The sequence below is a fragment of the Lacerta agilis genome, chromosome 2 (assembly GCF_009819535.1).
Source record: "Lacerta agilis isolate rLacAgi1 chromosome 2, rLacAgi1.pri, whole genome shotgun sequence".
NCBI classification, from domain to species: Eukaryota; Metazoa; Chordata; class Lepidosauria; order Squamata; family Lacertidae; genus Lacerta; species Lacerta agilis.
Genome location: NC_046313.1, coordinates 29141733 through 29168174, shown reverse-complemented (window position 1 = coordinate 29168174; position 26442 = coordinate 29141733). Strand labels below are relative to the sequence as shown.

Here is a 26442-nt window from a genome sequence, read left to right as displayed (position 1 = left end):
AGCTGTACATCAGTGGCTGACTCCCTCCTGTGCCCAGTCTCATCACAACCCCATCCATGCAACCACAACACAATCATGCTGGTGGAGGCAGAAAAAGGGGGCAAAGGTGGGTTGCAACTGGCAACTAAGGGTTAAAGGCTGTGGCTAGTTTTTCCATCCCCTTTATTCATTTTTAAAAGCAGGGACTGCACATTCTGGATTCGTGTGACTGGGCCATTCTATTACAATGTTTTACACTTTACAGGCAACTTCCCATTCACTTGGGGGTTGCATTCCGGGTCACTGTTTTGGGGGCCTGCAGACTTATTTCAGCACCAACATTAACCACTGTTAGCACTAACCAGAGTTCCCTCTTATAGAAGATTTTTAATTGAGTTTGAAGCTGATTAGTAATTCTAGCAAACCCTGGTTAGCATTAAAACAGCAGCCATATTTAAAGCTGCCAGGAATTCACATGGAAAAACCAGGAGAAGGATGGGATACAATCTTATCATATGCTCCGTTGACCATGGATAAGAATGTTACATCTGACTATCTCCCAGAATTACTTTGAGGCTAATAAACCACTCCAGTGTCCTTAGAGAGCAATTATAACCTTGCCAATTGTGTAGCAGCAAAATATTCACTACTGGTTAAATTAAAAACAAAAACACACTTGAGCAGCATCCAAGGAACTATGAAACAAGTTCCATCAGCTGACAAGATTTCAGACTTTAGCAATAGCCTCATCCCCCACCTCCTTTTGCCACAAGGTAAACTGCTTTGAAAGGGGTTTCAAAAGCAGTTTGTGATATGATAAAGTCAGCTATACAAATAAGAAATCCTATAGGGCTAGCTAACCCAAGGCCCTTCTATCAGCTTAAGAAACTCTGAGCCATAGCTAACATTAAATGAACAGGATTCCTAGCCACTTTTGCATTCTAAGATCAGTAGAATCAAGGTTGCTTTGAAATTTCTGGACTTAGAATGACAGAATAATAGAATTGTAGAATTGGAATTGGAAGGGACCGCAAGATTCTGAGACCTGCGGGTATAGGGCGGTATATAAATTCAATAAATAATAACAATAATAATAATAATCTAGTCCTGCACAATGCAGGAATCTTCTGCTCTAAACAGAAGATATTCCATTTGCACGAGTTGAAGTCTATTGTGCAAGTGGGGCTCTATAGTTGGATATCACCCACTGTTGTTCTGGTGAGAAAAGAAGCTGAAACTATGCTTCAAGAAAGTCTAAATAAAGTTAGGCCGAAGATGAGCTTGGACATCAGTTAACAAAAAACAAAACTTAAATCACACATACATACATGAAAAGGCAAACACTCCCGCTAGTGAATTATACTGGTGCAGTCATTTTATGTTCTTTTATATTAGAAGATAAGAGTGAAAATGTCACGCAAACCATGCAATGGTTATAATTAGTTATAATCCACTGATATAGTCCCACTTACTTTGATCAGCATAGTTTTTTGCTTTCAGTTCAAGCTGCCGGGTTTGCGACTCTAAGGCTTCCACTCTTATCTGCAGATCCTTTTTTTCTTGTTCTTGAGAATCTTCAAATTCAATAAATTTCTTCAAAAAAGAAACAAAATATTCATGTGCATATGCATTTTATTTGTTGCTTAAAATATTTTTAGGCCTCTTTGGGGGGCAAATGCCCATCCAAAGCAGCTTACTTGAACAATGAAATAACAAAAGTAAAAATTATATATCCCACACACCCACACACCTCAGAAAGAACATAATTCAATCAGAACATCACCCAACTAATAAACATTAAGCCTGGGAGGTCAAGTGGGATGGAGGGGGAGATCTTCAGGCCTTTCTGAAAAGCCTAGAATGCAGAAGTTTAATGTAGGTCCATTGGAAAGGAAATACATAGTCAAGGGGCCACCATAGGGAAGAAACTTTCCCTTGTGGAAATCAGCCTTGAAAACATAAGAAGCATCCTGCTTTCACAGTGGCCAACCAGATGCCTATGGGAAACCTGCAAGTACAACAGCATTCTTCTCACTTGTCATTCAAAGCAACTGGTATTTAGAGGCATGCATAGTCTCTAACAATGGAGGTAGAACTTGGCCATCATGCCAAGTAGCCGCTGATAGCTTCAGCCTAATGTAATGTCAATCTGTCTAGTCATATTTTAAAGCCATTTAAGTTACTGGCCAGCAATGGCTCCTGTGGAAGCAAGTTCCATACCTTAACTATCCACCATGTGAAGAAGTACCGGTACTTTGTTTGGTCTGCCCAAAATCTTCCAACATTCAGCTTCAGCAGCTGCCTCCCAAGTTCAGGCTTCCTCAAATTCGGCCCTCCAGATGTTTTTAGCCTACAACTCCCATGATCCCTAGCTAGCAGGAGCAGTGGTCAGGGATGGTGGGAATTGTAGTCTCAAAACATCTGGAGGGCCGAGTTTGAGGAAGCCTGCCCAAGTTCTAGTATTATGAGAGAGAGGAAGGAAAACCTATCTCTAGCCACTTTCTCCACACCATACATGATTGCATACATTTCTATCATGTTGCCTCTTTCTTGCCTTTTCTCGAAAACTAAAAAGCCTCCAAAAGCTGTAACCTTTCCTCAAAGGGGAGCTTCTCCATCCCTTGATCAGTTCTGTTGCCCTTTCCTAAACCTTCTCCAGCTCTACAATAGCTTTTTTGAGGTAAGGCGGCCAGAATTGTACACATTACTCCAAGTGCAGCTGCACTGTAGATTTGCATAATGGCATTGTGACATTGCCAGTTTTATTTTCAATCCCTTTCCAAATGATTCCTAGCATGGCATTCACCTTTTTCTCAGCTGCTGCACACTGGGCTGACATCTTCCTTGAGCTATCCTCTATGACGCCAAAGTCTTATTGTTGCCAGTTCAGACCCCAAGAGTCGGTGAAATTTAGATTTTTTTGTGGATCATTTTGCACTTGCTTATAGCAACTTGCATTTACTCAGTCCGGAGAGATTCTTTTAGAGCTCTTCACAAACCTCAACAACTTTGAACTGAACCCCCCCCCCAAGGGGTAGATCACTGCCATTTTTTTCCTGTGAGTAGATTGCAGTCTCTTGGGAGTTGGACATCCCTGCTCGCTACCAGTCAGGCATAATATATGAAAGGGTCATTCAACATAATATTTAGATACAGGATTACTCCTAAAATGTATTCCAAATAGAAGACAGGCAGAACTCATTCATTTATTTAGAATTCTGTATCCCTGAATCACCATATGAACAATTCATACAATATAGCTGTATACATAAGACACTAAGAGTACTCTTAGCACATGTCTGCTTGACTTGTTTTGGGCTAGCGACTGAATAATTGGTCATAAAGAACTATTTGCAAGGCAAACCAGGAAGGTAGTTCTACACTACTTGAAAGTCTTCATTATCTTTCATCGAAACTCTTATCACATCACCTACTTCCCTCTGACCCTGTCATTATCACACTCTATACCAATAAAAGCAATAGATCCTACACTTCCTTAGTGCTGCATAACTTCAGGTCACAATACAATTACCTGAAGCTACAAGTAAGAACTACCACGAAAGGTACAAGCTGAAACTGAATGATAATTGCTAACCTGAAAAAAAAGTTTTTATTTAGAAGTAAGCTGGACTGTTCTCCCTTAGCTATCCCTTACTCATTTTACATCGAGTCTTTAATACTGTGAACCATTCTGGCATGAGCCTATCTTAATTCTTCATACATATTAGTTGTACAAAGGAATGCCATTGTTAAGGCATACAGTATTTACTTTCCTAAGAGCACTTCATTTTTGGTATTGCAGAGTAAACAACTCTCAGTTCAAGTGTTCTTCTGAAATTAAGAAATTTAACAGAATAAATGAGCTCTTGCCTCCACCTCCTTTAAATACTATTTGTATTAACATACTACTCCATTATTGCCAAGCTGGTAGCCATTCAAGTCTCTCTCCTATGAAAACAGCAGAACAGTTAGGAAAACTGTCATAATTCAAGGATGTACTAAACCAATAAGGCCCCCCAAAACTTGTAAAATATACACCAAATAACTATTCAGGCAACCTTGTGACAAAACCATTGCACAATTACTTTACCAGACAACTGTGTGCAAAAGTGGTTTATGAGGGTTGTTTACCAACAAACCACAGGCAGAGAAGGAGGACTTCACTTGCAATAGAATAGTTGTTCCATGCAGGCCCATGCCACTCTGAGACATCCATAACAAGCTTCTGATTTATATTTTCCTGAACTGATCAACATCTCAGAGCCTCTCCAAGCGCAATGTTATGATGGCTCAATACTGAACTTGCTTAAAAATAAATAGGCATGTTCTCTGGTTTGGGGCCTCAATTCAAGGATTCACATAAAGTCCCTGCACCCACCCCTTTCTGAAAGCAGGGAAACAAATCAGGAAGCCACAGTGAACCACAGCTTCCCATTACATTGGGAGTGAAAAACTATGCTTAATCATGGAGCAAGACAGAATATTAAGCCATGGCTTCAAAAGCTTCCTGGCTTGCTTTCCTGCTCACCCAAAAGAGGAAGTGAAGGAGGTGCTTGTGGGTGCAGAAGGTGCATTTATATCTTGGCTTCTAAAGCCAAGATTTGATCCTCCAAATGCAGACACTGTCAATTGCCAGAAGTGGTAGAGGCTTGTCATTTCTTTGTAGTCCGCCTTCTCTCACTCCCCCTCTTTCATATCAAGTTCAGTTCAAGAAGCAAGGAATGTCTGTGGGGGATCCTTCACAGATTGCACAAAACACGCAATTCTCAGGAGATTTAAAGAGAGGAAGGAGACGAGGAGCAAGGCTAACTCTATCACACACCCCGTTCATCCCTAGAGACCCCTTAAAATAACCAAACATTTGAAGATAAACAGGAGTGTCTAATACAGGATCACTGGATGGAACAAATGGTCAGATGATTCATAAGCAATGCAAACCACCACTCAAAAAGTAGCAAAGAAACCTGCAGGGCACAGGAAACACAGAAGGAAGAGCATCTAGATATTTTCTTTTCTTTTTTGGAACATCTTCAATATAAAGATCCCTTTTCAACTGAAGTTATTTTTCAGAATGCTCATTGTGGAAAAACAACATCATTACTTAGCAGTCACATGCAAACCTCTGGCTGCTCATTTGATTCTTCCATTTCCTGAAACTTTCTAGTATACCAAGATTATTCCTGACTCTCTGAAAACTCTTATCAGTTTTGAGAAATCACCACATGCATTAAAGGAACACTGAACAAAAGCAAATACCATCATGACTGATACTTTGGCATCACTATTTAAAAAGAAGCCACACGTGTATTTATACCGGTATTTGCTCACACTTCTACAGACATACAGCATTCAAAGAGGGAAAATTCAGATGCTTTAATCTGAATTCATTGCAGAAATAAAAACCCTACAGGAGAAAATGTGGTGTTAAGTGACAGCAGCAATCAGAGTCATCAACAAGAACATGCATGAACATACGAAGCTACTTCATATCAAGGCAGTTCTTTGGACTATCTAACCTGGGTCTGCTATTCCTGCATTCATCATGACCTGGACAGTGTTAGAAACTGAGGTATGAAAACTAGGAGCTAAATGGCACCTTAAACCTAGGTTCTGGGCACAACAACAGAATGTCTAGGCATGCTTTTTATAACAGGGATACAAAGCTGAAAATGAATGAACTGCAGTTAAAATATTACATTCATTTTTCACACACCCCTTCAGATGTCAAGGAAATAAACAACTGTCTGACTTTTAGAAGACATCTGAAGCAGCCCTGTTTAGGGAAGTTTTTAATGTTTGATGTTTTAGTATGTTCTGATATATGCTGTGAGCCGCCCAGAGTGGCTGGGGAAACCCAGCCAGATGGGCAGGGTATAAATATTATTATGGTGGCAGTCAAGTAGCGGAATGCCCTCTCTCTAAGAGGGCTTTCTTGGCACCTATGCTCTGATCTTTTTCAGCGGCAGGTAAGCATTATATTTTTATTTTCTCTGGATTTTAATATTAATAACATATTTAATGATCTATAGAGCTGGTAAGATATAGTTTAAAATCTGAAACTTTAGATGCTGCTATGCATTTGCTTTTATTTCTGTTTCTGATTTATATCCTATATTTAAACACTTTATGATTGTGGTATTATAATTCTGTGTAATTTTTATCTTGTTAAGCTCCCCAAAGACTGTTTTTGTCATTGGGAAGGATAAAAAATTATTCATTCATAACAGTTCTAATGTCTCAAGCAGTCATTTTTTCCAGGCCTGCTATTCAACATCCATTTTACTGTACTTGAAAATGCCTGAAGTGTATTTAGGAGCCTTGCCACATGCAAAACATATACTTGGATTAGTCCTATGGGTAAGCAACAAATCACCAGTATTTTACAGCAAAATATTTAACTATAATCAACTAAGTCTCACAAGTTGCAAAATTTTACTCAGAGGAGCCAATCCTGGGCATTTGTTTATGACATCTACAAATATATTAACTTTCTACATTAGGACCACATTTTTAAATTTTGGCTTAACATAACAGGAAAACACAAGTTCATTTTTTCATTTGCACCTGCAGTACAGTCAGCCAACCATGTGCAAGCAAGGTATAAATAGATTTTGCTGCTTTCCAAGCTACATGAACAAGCATAGCATGCATCTACAGTGACCCATTCACTTTATGGAGAGCAATACATAATGGCTTAACAACTAGCTTCTACATGTTTACTAAAGGGTACATACATAACACAAAAGTACTGTAACAAAATAGTGAAAACACTAGTACAGCAACAGCATGTACAACAGGAGGCAAAGTGCTGTTGCTACTTTGCCTCCTGGTGTACATTCGGATGTTTGACACACTAGCAGTGACGAGTAAAATCTAAGTGAGAGGATCCTTACTTAAAGCAAGTCAATAAATATATGCAATTAATAGTTGCCACTGAAATTTCTATTTAAATCACAATTTATGCTCCACACAGCATCTTTGTTTATGAACCTGGTTTGCCACACTTAAAAAAAAACATATCAGGCAGGGCCAGGAATTTTATTCTCATCTCCTAATCCTAAAGGACTGACCACTTAGTAAGATGTTACAGTATTTGCTAATTAAAAGGTAGAACCTGAGGTGTACATATACTATTATATGTACAAAAAGCATACTAAAAATGTGTGTAGCCTACCTAACTTGATCCCATTACATTGTAGCATCATATTGATTGCCATGGCATTCAATTTATTTTTCAATTCAAAGCCACACACTGCACTAGAAAAATATTTCTTGTCCCTAGGCACCAGTATTAAACAGAATAACCAGGTGCTTGGTACACACTGCAGAGATTTTTTTTCTAAATTGAAAGCAACACCAGTGATACCCAAGATTACTTCTGCTTGCAATAGTATAAACTGCTACTCTAAGTAAACAGAGCACATGCGAACAGCATATCAGCTGTGCAGGGTCACAGTCCAGCTGGTATTTTAAACTAGGTGTTGTAGGGATTGAACCTGGCACTTATCACCTGCCAGCAACCACTACACCAGGCTGCTGTAGAGAGGAGAAAAGATGCAAGGCCACTATCTGTCCTGCTAAGAAGCCAGGCTCTTCCCTCCATCAATTTCTACCTAGCAACAGTATTTACATCAGGTTGCAGCAGAGGATGAAAGAGAAGGGATGCAGGATTGCTCCACTGGCCCAGCTGCAAGACCTGCAATTTAAGTGCTTCCTCTCCTTGGACTTTTCCATTCCTATAGGTTATTAGATCTTTATGTCAGAACTTGAACCTGACTTTGCTTATTTCTTCCTCCCTCCCGATTTTCCTTTTGTTGTGTCTTATTAGACTGTGCGTTTGAGGCCAGGGACAGTATTTTTCAAGATATGTAAAGCTGTTCTGGGAGCCTTTTTTGGCTGGAGAGTAAGAGAAAAAAAATACTTAAATAAATAAACTCAATGCATTCAAAGCATCAAAGGGCCAACCTGCACATGATGCTCAGTTGTGTGATTCTTCCCCTTGAAGTTTGGCTTTGTTGTTGTTTCAATGAAAAGCAGCCTTGAAGATTGTGAACAGAAGAGATGTGTGTGGTGCTCTGCTTAACCATTTCACTTCTTGTTCTATGTCCAGTCAAAATCTGCCTTCCTAGCTGCTTTCCCAATGCAGAGGAAAGATACCAAGCATGGGCTATACGGTATTGCTTTTATCACTGATCACACTATGCTTGTTCTTCTCAGCTTTTCTAGAAACTGGGTAGATACCACTGTACACGCTCTTCAAAAATCAGCAATATTATGAACGGTGGTACCCATTTTCTAAAAAGGGCACAGTGAGATAAGTAACAAAGGCAATAACATGATACGGTAGCAACAAAGTCTAAAATGTGATATAAATAATGTGGCACTCACCACTGATGTTTAAGATGCTGACTTTTCAGTGTAGGACTATTTGGTTACACCACCTGTTGCTTTAACTGAGATTTTCATCCATCAGTCCTGAAGACAATCACTGCCCCATTCCAGGCAGTACAGACTATCCACATCTTAGGCAAGTATACATTTATCTAGGCTTCATGTTGCATGATTAACATGTGACAGCTACCCACCAGGGAAGTCAGCATGCTGCCCCAGGGAAGGGGAGTGTTGAAAACAATACAAGGAACCTTTCAGAAGTCCAGGCACTACTGCAGCATAAGAATCAACTTGGCCAGAATTCTAGAGTTTAACAGCAGCCCAACCAATTCCCTGAGGAAGCTCCCAGGCAAGATATTAAAGCCCTGCCACATCACCCTCTGCTCAACACACAACAGCATTTATCCTCTGAGTTATGGGACACACCAGGCTCTCCTGCAGGTCCCGCCCTGGCAGCTTCACACCACTGTCACTGTGTCAGCCTGCTCCCTCAGCATTTTCCTTCCTTTATGTCCACTTCCTTCCACCCCACTTGCATTGACATAAGCCACTTCCATGGGGGCTCAATGCTGCTACTTCTTTGTGCCCCCCAAGTGCCACACCCAGACCTGCACCAGCGAAGTTGCCTCATCTCCCTCCCCAAAACTTTCATCCTCCCATCCCGCCAACATCCCCGGATGCCACTCCTCCAAAACACATACACCTCCTCCTCCTCCTCCTTTCTTCTTCTTCTTCTCTCTCACGTGCGGAAGCGGACCCCCTCCCCTTGGGACCCTTCCTGGCGGCCCTGCAGCAGCAGCAGAAGCAGCCCCCCCCGCTCCTTCCCGCCTCCTCCTCACTCACCTCCTCGGCCTGCTTCCGCAGCGCCTTCTCCCGCTCGTACTGGGTGAGGAGCTGCTCGTTGTCGTCCCGCAGCAGCTCCAGCTCCACGCTGGTCTCCTGGCTGTGCGCGCAGACCGAGTCCAGGTTCTCCAGCACGGCCACCACCAGCGGCATCAGCTCGGCCACCACCTCCTCGTCGTAGCGCCCGATGAGCCGCTCGAACTCGCGGTAGATGGAGCCCGCCAGACCCGACACCCGTTCCGACATCATGGCCGGGCCGGGGCCGCCCGGGTCCTCCTGGTACACCACGCCGTCCGCCAGCTCCATGGCCTCGGAGCGCAGGGCAGCACGGGCCGGCCGAAGAGGAGGCGAAAAGCCCCTTGCAGGAGCAGCAGGAGAAAGAAGAGGAGGAGGAGCAGCACCGCCCGCCTGCCTCCCTCCCTCTGCAGCGGGGCCTTGATTACAGCTCAGCGCGAACAGGAGGGAAGCTTGGGTGACAGGCGCGCGGCACTGACCTCACCCACGGCGCCGGAGTGGAGGGAGGGGACGCGGGGCAGTGACGTGTGTCGGTGGGCGGGGGCACCGGAGCCCCTGAGTATTCGAAGAATTGGGGCGAGGGGCGGGGCTAAGGCTGACTGACGTGTTGTGAGCGTGGGACTGGGCGAGGCCCCGCGGACCCGGGCGTGGCTGTGGCGCTGTCAGTGAGTCGGGAGAGGGAAAATAGGGCAACGTGGGAGGCTAGGCCTCCTCCGACATCTTCAGGTGCAGCCGGTGGGTCTTTCTTCAGGCGCAAGCGCCATAGGGATTCAAAGAGGTTTGCATCCACATAAAGAGTCACAAGAGCGTCGTGGCACCGTGAGGACTGCTTTAGGATGGTGACACGACAGCCCAACTTCCTCAGATACGATCCTAAGCATGCTTCTTCGTATATAATGAAAACCTATTTATACTGGCTTTTGACCCCTTGCAAGGTGATCGCAAGAAGAAAACAAAATAGGATTTTTTTTCAAATTGTGTATGTGTTGTGTTGTTGTGTATGTTAATATATTTATTGCAGTAGACTAAGAAAATAAGAGATATTAAAGTATGAAAACATTTCGGCTTCTGCTTTCTTTGGTTGCTCCAATGGGAATTAAAGGGCACTGGCAAAACGAAAACACAAAGAATCGTGGAATTGGAAGGGACCCCGAGGATCATCCAGTCCAACCCCTTTTCAGTGGAGGTGGTCTGTAGGGGGATTGAACCCACAACCTTGGCATAATCAGCACCACACTCTTAACAAACTGAGCTAAATGGAATGAGTAAATTAAAAACCATTAAAAGTCCAGCAGAATAAAAAAGGTTTTTTGTTGCCTGCCTAAATGTAATCAGGTAGAGGTCTCATGCCTTTGTAAATGGTATCACCGAGTTTAATTATGCCAAGGTAAATGTGTCTAGGTTTGCAGGTTTACCCTCACAATGTGTGTTTAGCCCATGTTGTTTATACATCATCATGCATATAACACACTACAGAATGTTTTAAAAAGAAAGGTCTCAGCCCCCAGGTGCTTGCAATATATGTTTTGACACTGGGGATGAGGAAGGTAGAGAAACAAAGATAATACAGAATGAATGTGCGCAAAATTTGGTTGGGGTTCTCTGGGCTCCTTTTAGTTGGGGTTAAGGGGTTAAAACAATAGATTCAAGAGAAAGTGGGATGATGCAAGAAACAATTAAAATCTAGTGTGCTCTAAAATCTCAGAGGGCAAAAGAAAAAGGTACTAAAATACAGTTTACAGGATTTTGTAAAATATAAACAGCCAAGAACAGAAATGAGCATAGCCCGTAACTTGTTAAAAACATTTACAACTGTTATCTGTGACGAAAAGGAAAGTTGCTGAACAGAGTGGAGAAGAGTAGGGGGTGGTGGTTCTTTTGGGCTTCTGGGGAAAAGAACAACAGCAAGAAGAAGAGGTGGCTGTCATTTTTTTATTATTATTCAGAAGCAGCAGAGTGGCAACATTAGAGGATGGAAAATGATGGGTGTGTCCAAACTTAAGTCTTGTGATGTTCTGAATGCATTCCAGCCACTAGTGTCAAGTCTGTCGCATGGGCGTGAAGCAGAGATTATATATGTGGCAATTTAGCATTGTTGTCAGATTCTGCTTCCTTATTGCCTCTGCTGGCAACTTCCTGTGAAAACAACACTCAGAAGTGGCAAAGGTATTATAGCCAAAACAAATTATGGTACTGATGCTGCAGAGAATACTTTTGGGTAACTGGCGAGCTCAAATAATTTGTTTTTGTTTGTTTCCTTGAATGTTGAAATCTCATTCTCTAACTCTCTTAAGTTTGCTTAAGCCTTTTAAACTTTAAAGTAACCAACGGACTTTCTGACAGCTAGGATTGACTTTGTCTATATTAATGCTTGTGGCAAGCAACATTTATTATATTAACAGTTCACATGTGTTAGTGATTTGAGCTCCCTCTACTGGTCCTGCCAGAGCACTGGATATTCATATTTTTGCTTTTCATTCAATACAGTATATGTTTTTCATCACTGAATAGTTACACTTTCAAGGGAATATCTGTAGAGCATGAAAGGGAACCTAATAAGAGAAAATGGCAACTACCTGGCTTTCATTAAATGCCACAAACTGACCAGAAGGATATGAGTGGAGTGGGGTAGGCAGTTAAAAAAAAAAAGGTGCAGGGAACCCAATTTGATGCTACTACTACAGGCCCATTTATGTTTAGGCTTTAACTCATTTAAAGTAAAGCATCACTTAATAAAGCTGCCCCAAGCTCTTTCAGTGTAAGTGTAAAGCAAGCATTACAGTTCCCCAAGAAGACATGACATTAAAAATCAAAGAGGCCAAGTGACTGGGTGATATCCAATATTGCCTTCACAGACCTGCCCTTCCTCTCTAACTCTCCCTGCAACCCCAAATTATTTTCTCTAGACTGTCCCCCAACCTCCCAAAGCAGATTTGCAGGGCATGTGTGGTGCTGCAGTGGGGAGGAGAGGAAAGAGAAGTTATTGTAGAGACAGACATACTTGGATATCACCCTTTGCCTGCAACAACCCCAGCCTGCACACTCACGTGGAACAAAGTCCTATTGAGTTCAGTAGGGATTACTTCTGAGTAAATATGTATAGGAATGTGTTGTCAACTTTTTGACTCAGGAGTGGTTTTTTGGCATCATTGGCACTCAGTTCATGCCAATTTTAGCATAGTTTTATTATTTAATAGTGAAGCACTTAAAAAAGCTCAGAATACATAAACATTGCTCATGGCTTATATTCTATCTAATCAAAAAGTGTGGCTTTTTCAATCATCAGCAAAGGACTCTAGTTTCACTTGCATCATGAATCAAGGCTAGAAAACAGGAAGCTCTAGGTCAGGAGGTAGAAAATGGAATATGTCAAAGACTGCTACACTAAACATGCCTACTCAGAAGAAAGTCCCTTTGAATTCCCAGGTAACATGAACAAAGATTTCCAAAATGTTGTATATTTTATCCTGGATTTTCATTTGTGATTCAGCATTAAGGGGAATTACTTATTTAACAAAAATTTATATACAACTTGATTGTAAGTAGGCATCTAAGTGGTTTACAAAAATATAAAAACAATTTAATTATTTGTAATAAAGTTAAAAACAGATATTTTCCACAGTGGCTTCAAAAGCTACTTCTACATCTCTGGATAGTCTTGCCTAAACAAAAATGTTTTACGCAGGCACTGAAACAGATACAGTGCAGCTGCCTGCTTGGTATCAGGGGTACAGTTAGACAACTGTAGCTGTAGTACATCTTACTCTCAAGCAATGAAGCTGCTGGTTGCAAAAGCTAAATATGAGTTGCAGTGGTATCAATGGCCTCAAGTGCATGTTCAGCAGAGTTTTCTGCTCACAGTATTGCTGTTTGACAAGGCTTAAAAAACCAGCAGGGAAGTGAGGAATGGAGAACAACCTTGTACATATTTCTGCAGAAGCAGCAGCTGGAAAAGGGGATTTTGGAAGCACCAATGTGCTCACACAATAATCTGGGGGTACGCATGAATTACCTTTGATTCTTGCCTTTATTTCATGTATATAGGGAAACAACTATCATAGCAGAGGGAGGTTGTACTGTAAAAGCCATATTGCATTTTCCACTAGAGAGCAGCAAAGACTCACAAATTATTTACAGCACCATCCTATGTATGTTTACTCAGAAATAACACTGTGTTCAGTGAGCTTACTCCTAGGTAAATGGGTATAGGATGGAAGTATTATTGACTGACTGACTGACTGACTGATTGCATGTAATATCACCTTTTTATCCAAACTGTTCAAGGTGATGTGGTGCTCCCCATTCCTCATTTAATATGCACAACAAGCCTTTGAGATAGGTTAGGCTGAGAGGTAGTGACTGGCCCAGTGTGCTTCATGGCCGAGTCGGAATTTGAATCTTTGTCTCCAACATCCTAGTCCAACACTCTAACCACTACACCACACCAAAAAGGCTGACTATGTAGAAGAATCCACAGGAGGTTGGACTAGAAGAGCCTTGGGGTCCCTTCCAGCTCTATGATTCTATGTCACCTCCAGTACCAATCCATGCCCAGTGACAGCATGGATGTCACATGAAGATGTTGCAGAACCCACTCCTCCCCACGTACAGTGCACAAGCACAATCCCTCCCACTAACAGACAACAGTGCCTCCCTCTCCAATGCCTATGGTCACCCAAAACTCAATAGGCTTCTGTGTAGAAATCAGAGGCTCCTCTGCCAGCAGCATGAGTGCCAGCTTGGCCCCGTGACTGTGGGTACCCGGGGCCGTGCATGGCCCTGGCTCTGAAATTTGTGGGTGCCCAACCCCTTCATGGGGAATTTTGTGGGTGCTCGGACACCCAGGGCCCCAGACAGCTGGCACCTATGGCCAGCAAAGGGTTTGAAATGTGTTGGGGTGCTTCCACGTAGATAATGCTAATAACATTGCATATAGCTTGTCTGCTCCAATTCAGCAGTAAAGAGCAGGGGCAAAAAAATAAAAAAAAATAAAAAATGCTCAGACAGGGAGCTTTAAAGCACAGACCTGTGCCTAGAAATGCAGTATGAAAGCAAGTCTGGATGACCCTAGATCAGGGGCAGGTCATGCTTTAATCCAATAATAGGTCATGCTGCCAGAATAAGCAGCAGGTGGCTTTCAGATAGGAGCTAATAGCCCTTCACTCACTGCAGTAAAGGAAAGAGCAGAAAAAATAAACAATGATTTCATTATGGTTGAAATGAAATGAGTGAAAAAACATCCCTCTCCAAAAGTGACATGAAGGGTCTGTTAACTCACAAGCCAGCTACCAAATGGACTGTGTACACACTATTACATTTAAAGGACATTCTTTCCTTCAAATAATTCTGGGCACTGTACGTTGAGGGTTGCTGGGAATTGTAATTCTGTGAAGGGTAAACTACAGTGCCCATGATTCTTTGAGGGAAATATTGTGTTCCAAATGTGCTTTACAGGTATCATGTGTACGCAGCTTCTGACTCGTACCTCTGTCACTTAGAAATAATTATAAAGGGTTGTATCCACTGCTTCCGTTTCCTCTCCTCTCCCTCTCCCTCACCCCACCCCACAACATCTTCCAGAATCTGCTCCAGAGGATCCCCAAGCCTGATTTTGGGGAATGGGGAGCTGGAGGGTACATGAGAGGAAGAAATGAAGCACTGGATAGGGCCCTCAGTTGCAGGCTCTTGGGTCTGAAGAGTGTTAAACTGCACAGTCTGCAATGGAAGACTGAATTTTGATCTGACTGGAAAAGAGGAGCCTCCTCCAAATTGTTATTATGTTTTTAGTGGTGCTGTGGGTTAAACCACAGAGCCTAGGGCCTGCTGATCAGAAGGTTGGCAGTTCGAATCCCCGCAACGGCGTGAGCTCCCTTTGCTCGGTCCTAGCTCCTGCTCACCTAGCAGTTCAAAAGCACGTCAAAGTACAAGTAGATAAATAGGTACAGCTCCGGCAGGAAAGTAAACGGTATTTCCATGCGCTGCTCTGGTTCGCCAGAAGTGGCTTTGTTATGCTGGCCACATGACCCAGAAGCTGTATGCCGGCTCCCTCGGCCAGTAACGCGAAATGAGCGCTGCAACCCCAGAGTGAGACACGACTGGACCTAACGGTCAGGAGTCCCTTTACCTTTACCTTTAAGCTGCCCAGAGTGGCTAGGGAAACCCGGCCAGATGGGTGAAGTATAAATAATAAAATTGTTTATTATTATTATTATTATTATTATTATTATTCCTTCAAATCAACCCGAGTTGAGGGACAGCTAAGGACCTCTATTGTACCATTGGAAATCTGTGAATACCATAAGATATCAGGATTTGGTTGCACTCTCCGCATAAATAGGATTTATTTCTAAAAGGGTGCTTTATTACTTGGTGCCAATGGCAGCTTCAGTGGGGCATGGGGTTTCATCAGGACCACAGTGTGTAGGTGGAAATGGTTAATCCCCACCTCCAGAGCAACTGGAAAAAATGCATGATACAACTATGGTAAGCAAAAGCAATAAGGACTCTTTTTACAGTTCTGGGTGAAAAATACTGACAGATTATTAGAAATAAAAAGTCTGCATTTAGGAAAATCTGCCATTTTAGGTTTTTCTCTCTGTTAAAATGATAGGAAGGAAATATATACACTGGGTATACAGAGAGAGAGAGAGAGAGAGAGAGAGAGAGAGAGAGAGAGAGAGAGATGGTGGTGACATTACTTTTATTAGTAGGAAAAGCCACACTGAAATGCTGGTACTCGTGTATCTGGAATCACAGCCTGGGTGTTAAAGGGCAGAGGATAAAAGGATCGAGGGCACCCACAGGAAGGAGAAAAAAAGACCAAGGATCAATCCAATTATTGGATTAAAAGACAAATGGCAAAAGGCTGAAGTACAGTACAAATAAAGAAGCAAGCAGCGAAAGGATAAATGAGGTGAAGATACTAAAATTATATCAATACTATGCAATGTGGAAGGGTGACAACAAACAGCTTGTGAGGATGCTAAAGAGGGAATAGAATCCTGGTGATTCAGGGTGCTTCCAGGCTGCTAGTTTTGGGTGGGATTCAAGAACATGCCAGCAAATTAAAGTTAATATGGTGCCTTTGCTCAACAAATCTGCTTCCCTCCAAAACATTATTATTATTATTTTGCAATAAGGAAAGTGATGGGGAAATGCACTGAAAGTATGAAATAACAGTTGCTTGACATGATGTTTTATTGTAAGTTGCTCTGGGTTGCACTGGGAAAATAAAGTAAATGACAACTTAATTAATTAATTAATCAATTAATGGCATATAACCTCCCTGCAAATGCATCAGATTGCATGCTCAATAAATGGCTGAAGTTTTCTAGTCTCTTCACAAACTTTGTGCGGGGCAGGTGGGAATCAGGATGAAAATACTCCCACTCTCTAGTAGGATTGACAAAGCCTTGGGGCCAACCTGAGGTTTGCCTGGCTGCTCCCCCTCCTGGGTAACAGTGGGAAGGCTTGAATCTCCAGGTGGGCGAGAATGCCTTTAACGTATCATTATTGTTATTGTTATTGTTATTCCTTCTATGTGCTGTAGAGGGAAGTGAGGGGAAGATGGGGCTGTTGGCCCATCCAGTAAAAGGAAAACTCTGATCCTAGACCTCCGCTGCCTTGCAGGATATCTTTGGGAGAAGAAAATGCTAAGGAGTAAAGCCTACACAAATCCAGGGTGGAGTCCCTAAGATGGTTGGATGGTGCCTTGTACACCTCCTGCTGCAAATCCTACAGCCAACTAGTGCCAAGCATATTGCTCTGCTTTACTTTGGACCATATCAGCGAGGCCAGCAGGGGTGGCCTTGTCATCTGGGCAGCCCAGGACCTCCATACACACTTTCCAGCCTTGCGCCCTGGGGAGATTGTTGCAGTGCTGCTAACTTCACCCCCAAGGCTCACTCAATTGTCTCTCTCAAGACAGATAGATGACAGCAATCCAACAATCCAGTCTGAGAAACCTGTGGAGCAGTTTTTGAAGCCGGCGGCAGATGGCGCCCAAAGCGCCAGGAAGTTGGCCCTGCTTTGCCAATAAGCTAATGGGTATGGTGAGAAGGGAATGTACCTGAAGGAGTCCCACTGTGAGGCTGGGCAGTAGCCAGGCTGGGGGCTGTAGTAGCGACAGTGTTACCGCAGCCACCAGCACAAGCGGATCCACAACGGCAGGCAGGCAGGTATGGGGGCACAACTGGATGGGAGGGATGGCTCACGGAGCCCCGGGATGCTGGGGGAAGAGACAGAGGTTTCTCAGAGGTCATAAGGTGTGGCAGAAGCAGCAGTGCTGCAGAAGCTGTAAGAAAAGGGATGTGGATGACAGCGTGAGATGAAGGCAGGAGAAGGCTTATGGAATTAGTGTACTTAAGAGGGCAGTGTGTAGGCATTTGAGGCAGGCAGCGAGGGGTGTCTAGCAAGCACATGGGCATTTGAGAAGTCTCTGGGGAAACGAAGTTCACCTTCGAGATCACCATGCCCCATATAGGCCTGCTCAATCACTTCAGTCTGCAGAACTAGCACTGTTACGGGTGACACACTTCAGAACTCTGCCCATTGACCACAGGTAGGTGCCTTAACTGTGCTCTTTTTGGCACATGCTAAAACCGTATGTTTAGGCAAGCCTATCCAGATATGTAGAATGTTGACAAATGTTTAAATCTTGTTTTTAGCTTACTGTTGATTCTAATTTTTTTAATGCTTTAAATGTTTTCAGCTGTTTTTACTGAAAATTTAATTTTCTCATTCTTTTTGGAAACTACTTCCAAGAGATTTTTTTTTACAGTCAAGCAGTATCTATTTTTTGTGAAACGAGTAAATAATACAATGCAGTGCAATAATAATATCTATAGGAAACTCTTGCTATTGAAGCTGTAGCAGGGATAGGGAATCTCTCATCAGACTCAGCCAACATAGTCAGTGGTCACAGGGGATGATGGAATTTGGAGTCCACCAACCAATGAAGGGCCAAAGGTTCTGTATCCCTGATATATATAGGGACTGGAATGGCCATCTGTGAGGGAAGTTATAATAGAGTATTTCCTGCATACGGGTGTTGAACTAGATGGCCTTTGAGGTGCATATTTCTCTAGTCTATGAAAATGCACTTTTCTGATAAGCTCTTTGAAGTTTAACATAATAAAGATAATTTAGTAAGTATATCAAAAACATGAAGCCTATAAATACTTGAAGGTTTCATATTGTTTACAGTAAAATGACTGTTATCAATCAATCAAGTGTACAAAAACTTGATCTGTAACTGCTCTGATCCTAAACACACCAAACTGAAAACAAGGTTTCTATTAGTTCCAGTTGGTATGAACAGTGAAATACATAATCCTCATTCATGCATTAGGTCTTGTATGAAATATGGCCCCTCTGTGTTACTTGTAAAGTGCAATTGCCATGTTTCAAGTTGAACAATTGTAGTTAGTACGTTGGGCCTTGTGGGGGGATAACTTCCACATTTATCTGCTCAGTGACGTAATTTTGTTATGAGAACATATGGATATGCCTGTCAAACTAGATAAAAAAGTTATGAACCAGGCTATATCCATTTTCTTTGTGCCAAATCTCAGTTGCTGTGTAACTTGGAATATACCTGTAATATAACTCCTTTCTAACTGACTGTAATGTTTCTATATTCTTCAGTGCTAAACTGACTGTATATGCAGCTATTTGGCACATTTGTGCGACCACTGCTGTGCTGGTTATCCTCTGATGTAAGATGAATAGTGTGTATACTAATCCACTTAACTGATGGGTTGTCCTCAGTCTAATACTGCATAATGCTGGAACAGACTGAGACTTTTTATACTCTCCAGACTTCTGCCATAGCAGGATTTAGATCTTGATATATCGCTGCTTTCCTATTGCAGTAGGACAATGGCTTCAGTTGCTGAGCGGACTTTCATCGCCATCAAGCCTGATGGAGTACAGCGGGGCTTGGTGGGAGAAATTATCAAGCGATTTGAACAGAAGGGATTCAAACTGGTAGCCATGAAATTCATGCATGTAAGTTTCTGTCGAGGTATTGCCAAGCATTGTTTCTCTGTTGCAGAATTGCCATGCGTTGTTTATCAGTCTGTTGTGTGCCTCTCAAAGTGGACTCTGAACAGAAATAAATTTGAAGTAGTCAGTTCTGAACTGCAGCACATTGCAGCCTCGGTAGCTACGACCCCAAGGAGAGTCCACAAATATAGTACATAGCATAATATCCAGTTCACTGCATACAGTGTGCATTGTGGTACATCGTGTAATGCCTAGAGCCCTGGCAAAGGGTGGTGTAGTGGTTAGCATGTTGGAGAGACCTGGGTTCAGACCCCCAATGAGACATTTGTAGTGATTCATTTGCATAGTTACCTGGGGGAAATCTCCATTGAACTCAGTGCTGCTTACTTCCGACAGCATAGGTTCAACTTCTAAAACTCATTGAACTGTAACTTTAATTAGGAATGCAAACAGTTTTGCAAATAAATGTTTCCACTGAAATTGCTGGCATGAAGTAGGCACCCCTCCAAGGAAGAAGTACCCCACCCCCAAAAAAGCAAGAAGAATCTGCTTGATTCTCAGACTTCCTCTATATTAATCCTTATTCACTGACTTCCTCTACATTAATACTGGTATGTCACAAACTGTAGTAAAATTCAAAAGTCTCATTATCACCTCATTCACTTGCCAAAGGGTCTGTCCTGGAATTTTGGCAGGTAATTGTAATGATTCTTGCTCTGAAAGAAATGTTCTGGAACTGTGCAGTAGCCCTATTTCTTTCCTGCTCCACTACACCACTGATCCATTATTTTACAATATAACTTAGTATTTTGGATTCTTTCCAATATCTAGCAGAAGGTAAAGCCATGCTGAGTACTCTAATTTTAGTAAGCAGCTGTCCTTAGTCAGAAAGGTGTGTCCTTAGAGGTACCGGTATATTTTAAAGTCAATGCTTCAGATTTCCTTGGAGGTGCAAATACGTTGTTCGGTTAACTTGAGTGGAAAACATCTTGCTGAACGAACCAAAATAAATATTGTTTAAAATCTGTACTAGCCAGCTAAACCAATATTGTAATAAAGTGCTAGGGCCAATATTTGACAAGCAAGCGTGCAATTTAAGGATTAATACTACTCTTGTAGTTAATTTTATTTGACATAAGATGCTCTTAAGTTCTTATGCTAAGTATTTTATTCCTGTAGGCCTCTGAAGATCTTCTCAGTGAACACTACAGTGACCTGAAGGATAGGCCATTCTTTGCTGGGCTAGTTAAATATATGCACTCTGGACCTGTTGTAGCCATGGTAAGTCTTCAGCAAATAACCTTGATTTCTTTAAAAAGCAAATGAACTTTATGCAGCAAGCTCTGAGAAAAGAGATGCAGTTTGGTTGCATCTTCAGAATATATGCTATATGTATTCTTGTGGAAGGAAACAAAATAATATGATTGTTCTAAACTAATAATAATAATAATAATAATAATAATAATAATAATAATAATTAACAAACCTCTGATACTAATAATGGACAAGGCCACAAAATCACTAGGAGTCTAACCTCTGCATTTTATGTGGAAGTGCTTCCATTCCTTAAATAGAATAAAAAGAGATTACTGTACTTTAAAGAACTCCCAGATTCAAAATAGGATTAACAAATGTAACACAATGTGACTGCCTAAATAAAAAGTAAAGTTTTAAGAAAAGACTGGCATTTTAATATATTTTCAAATGGAGAATTTCAGGGTTAGCAATATTAATACTACTACTAATAATAATTAATTAAATTTGTATATCGTCCTTCAGCTGAAGATCGCAGGGCAGTTCATGACACAAAAAAACAAAATGAGAACACAAAATGCATAATGAAAACAAAAACCAACCAACAACGCCCTCCCACAAACACATTTTAAAGGGCATGGAATGTTAATCAGCCAAAGGCCAATTAATTGATCTAATTGTAACCCCAGATTTTTGAAAGGTTGGCAAACTATGGCCCCATTTAGATAACCACTATTAGAATCCTATCCTCACAATAGCAATGAAATAAAAGTAAGCAGTGATCATAGCAACTGCACAGGTTACATGTACAAAACTGCACTGTTGCCTTGGGATAACTCCCATCATCCCATAGCAATTGCTCGTTAAAAGTTGCAACTGTGCAGCAACATTATGAGTGTAAAAAACAACAACCCTCTCCCTTCTTCTAGATGAGCAAGGCCTGCGAGAATTACAAAAATAGCTGCCTACCCTTCAGTGCTTTGCCCAAGCTCTGATGCTGTCGTTGTCACAGCATCTTGCTACCCGAGAGATGAAAACTGCATCTTATGCCCAGACCATTCTAGGCTCTGCCATCTCTCAGTTCTAACAGTCTGTCCATACTTGATAATTCACAATGGATGCAGGCATCCGAATTATGACTGTGGGTGGGCAAGGTGAAGAGGTGGAGAGGCTCAAGGATATAGAAATCAGACCCAGCCACAGTTTATGTGCTTCTGTATAAGTCAAAGCGTACACCTGGAGTTAGTGGCCTGCTTGAATTAAGAGTTTTTGAATGGAAATAGGAGGCAGTAGATCTGTAAATGTACTCTGGAATTTGCAATGTAAGCCTCTTACGTCTACATGTTCAAATTAACCCTAATCGTTTGGTCCAGATTCTACAAAATTGCACTGCCACTGTACAGTTCAATTCCTTATTCCCCCTCCCTTCCTTTGTTGTGAAAGTGGATAAGCACCCATCAGCAACAAAAACTGCTGACAGCTTTGAGCAACATGTCTTGTTAATTGTGAAACTATCTATCTGCTGAACACTTGTAACACTATACTGGGATGGATAAAGCAATGAGTTTGAAAAGTGTTACAAGCAATGGGGGTTGAAAACAATGTCAAACATTTTTTCCTCTTTAGCACTGTACTTGCATTGGCCCATAATATACCGGTAGTATTTTGCCTACATGTACTAGTTTAGAGAAAACGGGTGGTTTACTGTCTGAGAAGAGGGGGAACAAACTCCCTTCAGACAAAACGCACAAAATGAAAGGTTCACAAGATAGCAGAGCTTTTCTGACACGATGGTTTGTTTACTTTCCACACACACATTATTTAAGGGACTACATGAGCACGTTATTTCTGTTTGAGTGGTAATTAGAGAAAAATCTAAAATGTGTGTCTGACTTGTTAGCCCTCTGTTGGTGCAATGAGGAAAACATTTTGCTGCTTTGAGATTCTAAACTATGCCCACATTATGTTCAGAGGAGAGATGCAATGGAATACCTGTACAGTCGTACCGTTGTTGACAAACGCCTTGTTTGACGAACTCAGGCGTTTTGGACCCTGAATGCCGCAAACCTGAAAGTAAGTGTTCAGGTTTGCGAACGTTCTTTGGAACCCGAACGTCCGTTTTGGCTGTCGGCATTGTTTCCGGGGCCAATCAGCCAATTGGAGGCCGCGCCTTGGTTTGCGAATGTTTTGGAAGTTGAACAGACTTCCGGAACAGATTCCGCTTGTCAACCAATGTACGACTGTAAATGTTTTGTTTATGCATCTGTGGCCAGAGAGAGAGAAACGGAAGATGTTGTTCGCTATGGATCATTGTCAAATTTGTCACCTACTGGTTAGTAGTGTTAATATGTTACACATAAGGCATCATGTTTTCTCTAGCAGTCCAACAGATGAGATAGAAAAATTATCACAAAAGTTGAGGTCCAATGTGTTGGGGATCGCCTCTGTTAAAATGTATCCCTCTACATGAAAATTTGCATTTTTTGTGATGGCTATTGGTTTTTAGCAAATAAATTTGACTGGCTGACTCACCAACGTACACATTGTGGCAGCACTCAACTACAAAAGCAGAAAGGGGATCCCCACCCCACCCGGGGCTACCGAATGAAACAGAAAAGCTCACAGTTAGAGTAAACTGTACTGGATGGAACAGATGGACCAGTGGTCTTGCTAAGTAAGAGCCAGCTTCATATGTTCCTGTGAGCAACACATGCATTCTGGCCATTTAAGTCCCATAAAAATCAGTGGGATTCTGGTCACGGTCCATGCAGGCCCAAGGAAAGCTTCAAAGCTTAATTAGTTACAAACAAATTCTATTAATTACAGCTGAGTCAAAATTTCTCATAAGACATTTTCTGATAAATCTTCTTTCTTCCTTTTTCTCACCCTAGAAGAAGGCCACTTAATATCATTTCCCCAAATTTCCTCAAGCATTTTATAATGGCAGTTTTTAGTTTGTTTCACAATGTCCCAGAACTATGAATAGCTAATCCAGGGAATGATGGAGGGTGTAAAATGGTGACCAGGCTACCAAGCCAGGGGAAAAAAATATTTAGGTTAAAATATTGAAACTGTGCTAGTGCCACTGCTAGTGGGAAGCCACACCCTCAAGCAAACATTGGAGAATTTTTTGAAATGGTCCCCTGCTTTTCCCTCTGTCCACAGATGGGGTAAATTCCGAGAGGCCGTTTGCACACTGCTGTTGGTGAGAATCATGTGATATACTGACTTTTACTGCAACAATCATTTTTAATCTCAGTTCTTTGGTTGTTGAAGGTATGGGAAGGCCTCAATGTAGTTAAGACCGGAAGAGTCATGCTGGGAGAAACTAATCCTGCAGATTCCAAACCTGGCACAATTCGTGGTGACTTCTGCGTGCAAGTTGGCAGGTAAATTCCGAATTGTCCTCTTACAAAATGAAATTGCTAACTGGTTCTAGTCTACATGCAGTTAGGATACAAATATTATATCTGTGCATTATTATTATTATTATTATTATTATTATTATTACTACCATACTTTTCTGCGTATTAGACGAGGATTTTTTTCGATAAAGTAATGTATAAAAATAGGGGTCATCTTATACATGGATAGTTCAGAGCAGGGGACGGGGGATTGGTTGCTGCCGCGAGTAGGAGATTGTCAGCGGCGGTAGTGCGCGGGATAGGTGTCTGTGTCAAGGGCTTTTATTGATTGGGCGGGCAACAGGTGGCCTCTGGGGGCGAGCAGTCAGACGTTTGTTGGCTTCTGCGTTGTGTGCGATAGGAAGTGTTTAGGCGGGTGAGTGAGCAACCCCCCCCAAAAAAAAACAACAACCCTGGGCAATCCTTCCCCCAAAATGCTCAACAACTTTGTGCACTTTCCCATTTTATTAATTTTGAGTCCCACAAAATAGGGGGTATCTTATACACAGGGGCGTGTTATACACAGGAAAAATATGGTACTACTACTATAGTCGTAGCTTGCTTTTCGAACAGCTTAGTTCTCAAACATTTTGGCTCCCAAACACTGTAAACCCGGAATTGACTGTTCTGGTTTGCGAACTATTTTTGGAAGCCGAACATCCGATGGAGCTTCCATGCAGTGGCAGAGCTTCATTCTCTGGCACTGGGGGGGGGGCAGGGAGTAGGTGGTGGTGGGGCTGGCACGCGTCCTGGGGGCGAGGCGTGCGTCCTGGGGGTGGTGCATGCCACCTGCAGGGGCGTGGCACCCACTATAATGAATCCAGCACAGGTGGGGGGGGCCAGCCGCGATGGCACCCCACTGGGATCACACTTCCAGGGGCAGTGCACTCCCCCCGCACTCCTCTTCCTCCACCAGTGCTTCCATGGCTTCTAATTGGCTGCAGGACCTTCCTGCAGCCAATCAGAAGCCGAGCTTTGGTTTCCAAACGTTTTGGAAGTCGAAAGGACCTCCGGAACGGATTCCATTCAACTTCCAACGTACGACTGTATTTTTTAAAAAGACATGTGGATTGTAAATTAATAGTTATGACCTGAACAGCTGATGCTTCTCATAGTGGCTCTCCAACAACATTACAGCAAGCCTAACAAGCCCCTGCTTCTTTTGCCTTTTTCATTGTCTCAGTGCCTTTATTTGCCATAGTTCCTCCTGCCACATTTCCTTATGCTACTGCATGTTATGGCCTTGGGGTAGCACAGATTATGGAGAGAGGCTGGCCTTCTAAAAACATCAAACACCGCTGCTGTAGCACCTCAAAGTTCCTTTACAAAGAATACATTGTGCGATATTGCTTTTCCCTTTGAGTGCCACAGCCTTGTCTAACAAGTAGCATTATAAAAACTGTGGGCTGTGGTTTAAATTTAAGACTTTGAAACTTTGCACACAGTTTAATATGCCCCTGTAGGAAATAAACACTTTGTCTTAGGAGGGTGCAAAGGAGTGGAAAAGAAATAGCTTGTTATAGTGCAAAGAATTACTGAAACACAAGGGTTTCACGCCACATCCAGCAAAGACTCTTCTCGGTTGCACTATATGCACAATTAATATGAGGTTATTGTCCATTTGTCAAAACAGCCAATAAAACTATTATTTCTATGTTTTTCTGTTTGATTACCATAATGATTGAATTCTTTTCAACTTTATTGCCCTTTTAGAAATATAATTCATGGCAGTGACTCTGTAGAAAATGCTGAGATTGAAATCAACCTATGGTTCACACCAGAAGAAATTGTTGACTACACAAGCTGTGAGCACCCATGGATCTATGATTAAAGCCTAATGTATTACTTGTGTATTCCTTTGTTCTGTTTATCTGGAAACAGTTCCTACCTCCAATATCCTCTAAAATTGTTTCCCCTTCCCTCTCCCCAAGCTCCTTTCATGTACATTTGTGGGGAAATGCCCTATGTGATTTATAAATGTTAATTGTATTTGTTGTGCTGAGTGAAGGTTTTATTTAACAAAACTGGAATATACTTTTATTCATTAGAAAAGGAAATGGGGTGAGGGCTGTTGAAGAAGAGAACACACTTTTGCTCTCCTTCAGCAGTTATCAAACACACATGCTTAATTTTATTATATTTACTGTACTCAGTGGAGTCAACCATTACTTTAGGTTGTTCATATTTATGAAGAAGAAGAGTTTGGATTTGATATCCCGCTTTTCACTACCCGAAGGAGTCTCAAAGCGGCTAACATTCTCCTTTCCCTTCCTCCCCCACAACAAACACTCTGTGAGGTGAGTGGGGCTGAGAGACTTCAGAGAAGTGTGACTAGCCCAAGGTCACCCAGCAGCTGCATGTGGAGGAGTGCAGACACGAACCCGGTTCCCCAGATTACGAGTCTGCCGCTCTTAACCACTACACCAAACTGGCTATGAGTTTGCAAGATGAGGACTGTTTAGGGCAGCCCTGTTTAGGGAAGCTTTTAATGTTTAACAGACTATTCTATTTTAGTATTTTGTTGGAAGCTGCCCAGAGTGACTGAGGAAAC

General features: G+C 42.1%; 2 protein-coding genes across 16 annotated transcripts in view; one reads left to right on the top strand and one right to left on the bottom strand.

Moving 5' to 3' along the window:
* Positions 1-9708, bottom strand: part of SPAG9 (sperm associated antigen 9) — a 71765-nt gene extending 62057 nt beyond the window's left edge. For 4 of the 12 annotated variants that reach the window (XM_033139167.1, XM_033139163.1, XM_033139161.1 and 1 more), the window contains exons 1-2: positions 9214-9707; positions 1452-1572 (exon numbers count right to left, since the gene is read on the bottom strand). In XM_033139167.1, the coding sequence (XP_032995058.1) occupies positions 1452-1572; positions 9214-9519 (427 nt within the window). In that variant the 5' untranslated portion in view covers positions 9520-9707. Of the gene's footprint in view, positions 1-1451; positions 1573-9213 lie in introns of all 12 variants that reach the window. The other 8 variants (XM_033139165.1, XM_033139171.1, XM_033139166.1 and 5 more) reach the window with 3 other exon arrangements.
* Positions 9709-12635: 2927 nt separating this feature from the next.
* Positions 12636-25816, top strand: NME1 (NME/NM23 nucleoside diphosphate kinase 1). Of its 4 annotated transcripts, none has more exons than XM_033139156.1 (5): positions 12636-12654; positions 19101-19236; positions 20413-20514; positions 23764-23876; positions 25605-25816. In XM_033139156.1, the coding sequence occupies exons 2-5, from the start codon at positions 19108-19110 to the stop codon at positions 25720-25722; spliced, it is 462 nt and encodes a 153-aa protein (XP_032995047.1). In that variant the 5' UTR covers positions 12636-12654; positions 19101-19107; the 3' UTR covers positions 25723-25816. The 4 variants fall into 4 exon arrangements, with proteins under 4 accessions (XP_032995047.1, XP_032995044.1, XP_032995045.1 ...); XM_033139153.1 differs by lacking the exon at positions 12636-12654 and adding an exon at positions 15982-16141; XM_033139154.1 differs by lacking the exon at positions 12636-12654 and adding an exon at positions 17191-17405.
* The last annotated feature ends 626 nt before the right edge of the window (positions 25817-26442 follow it).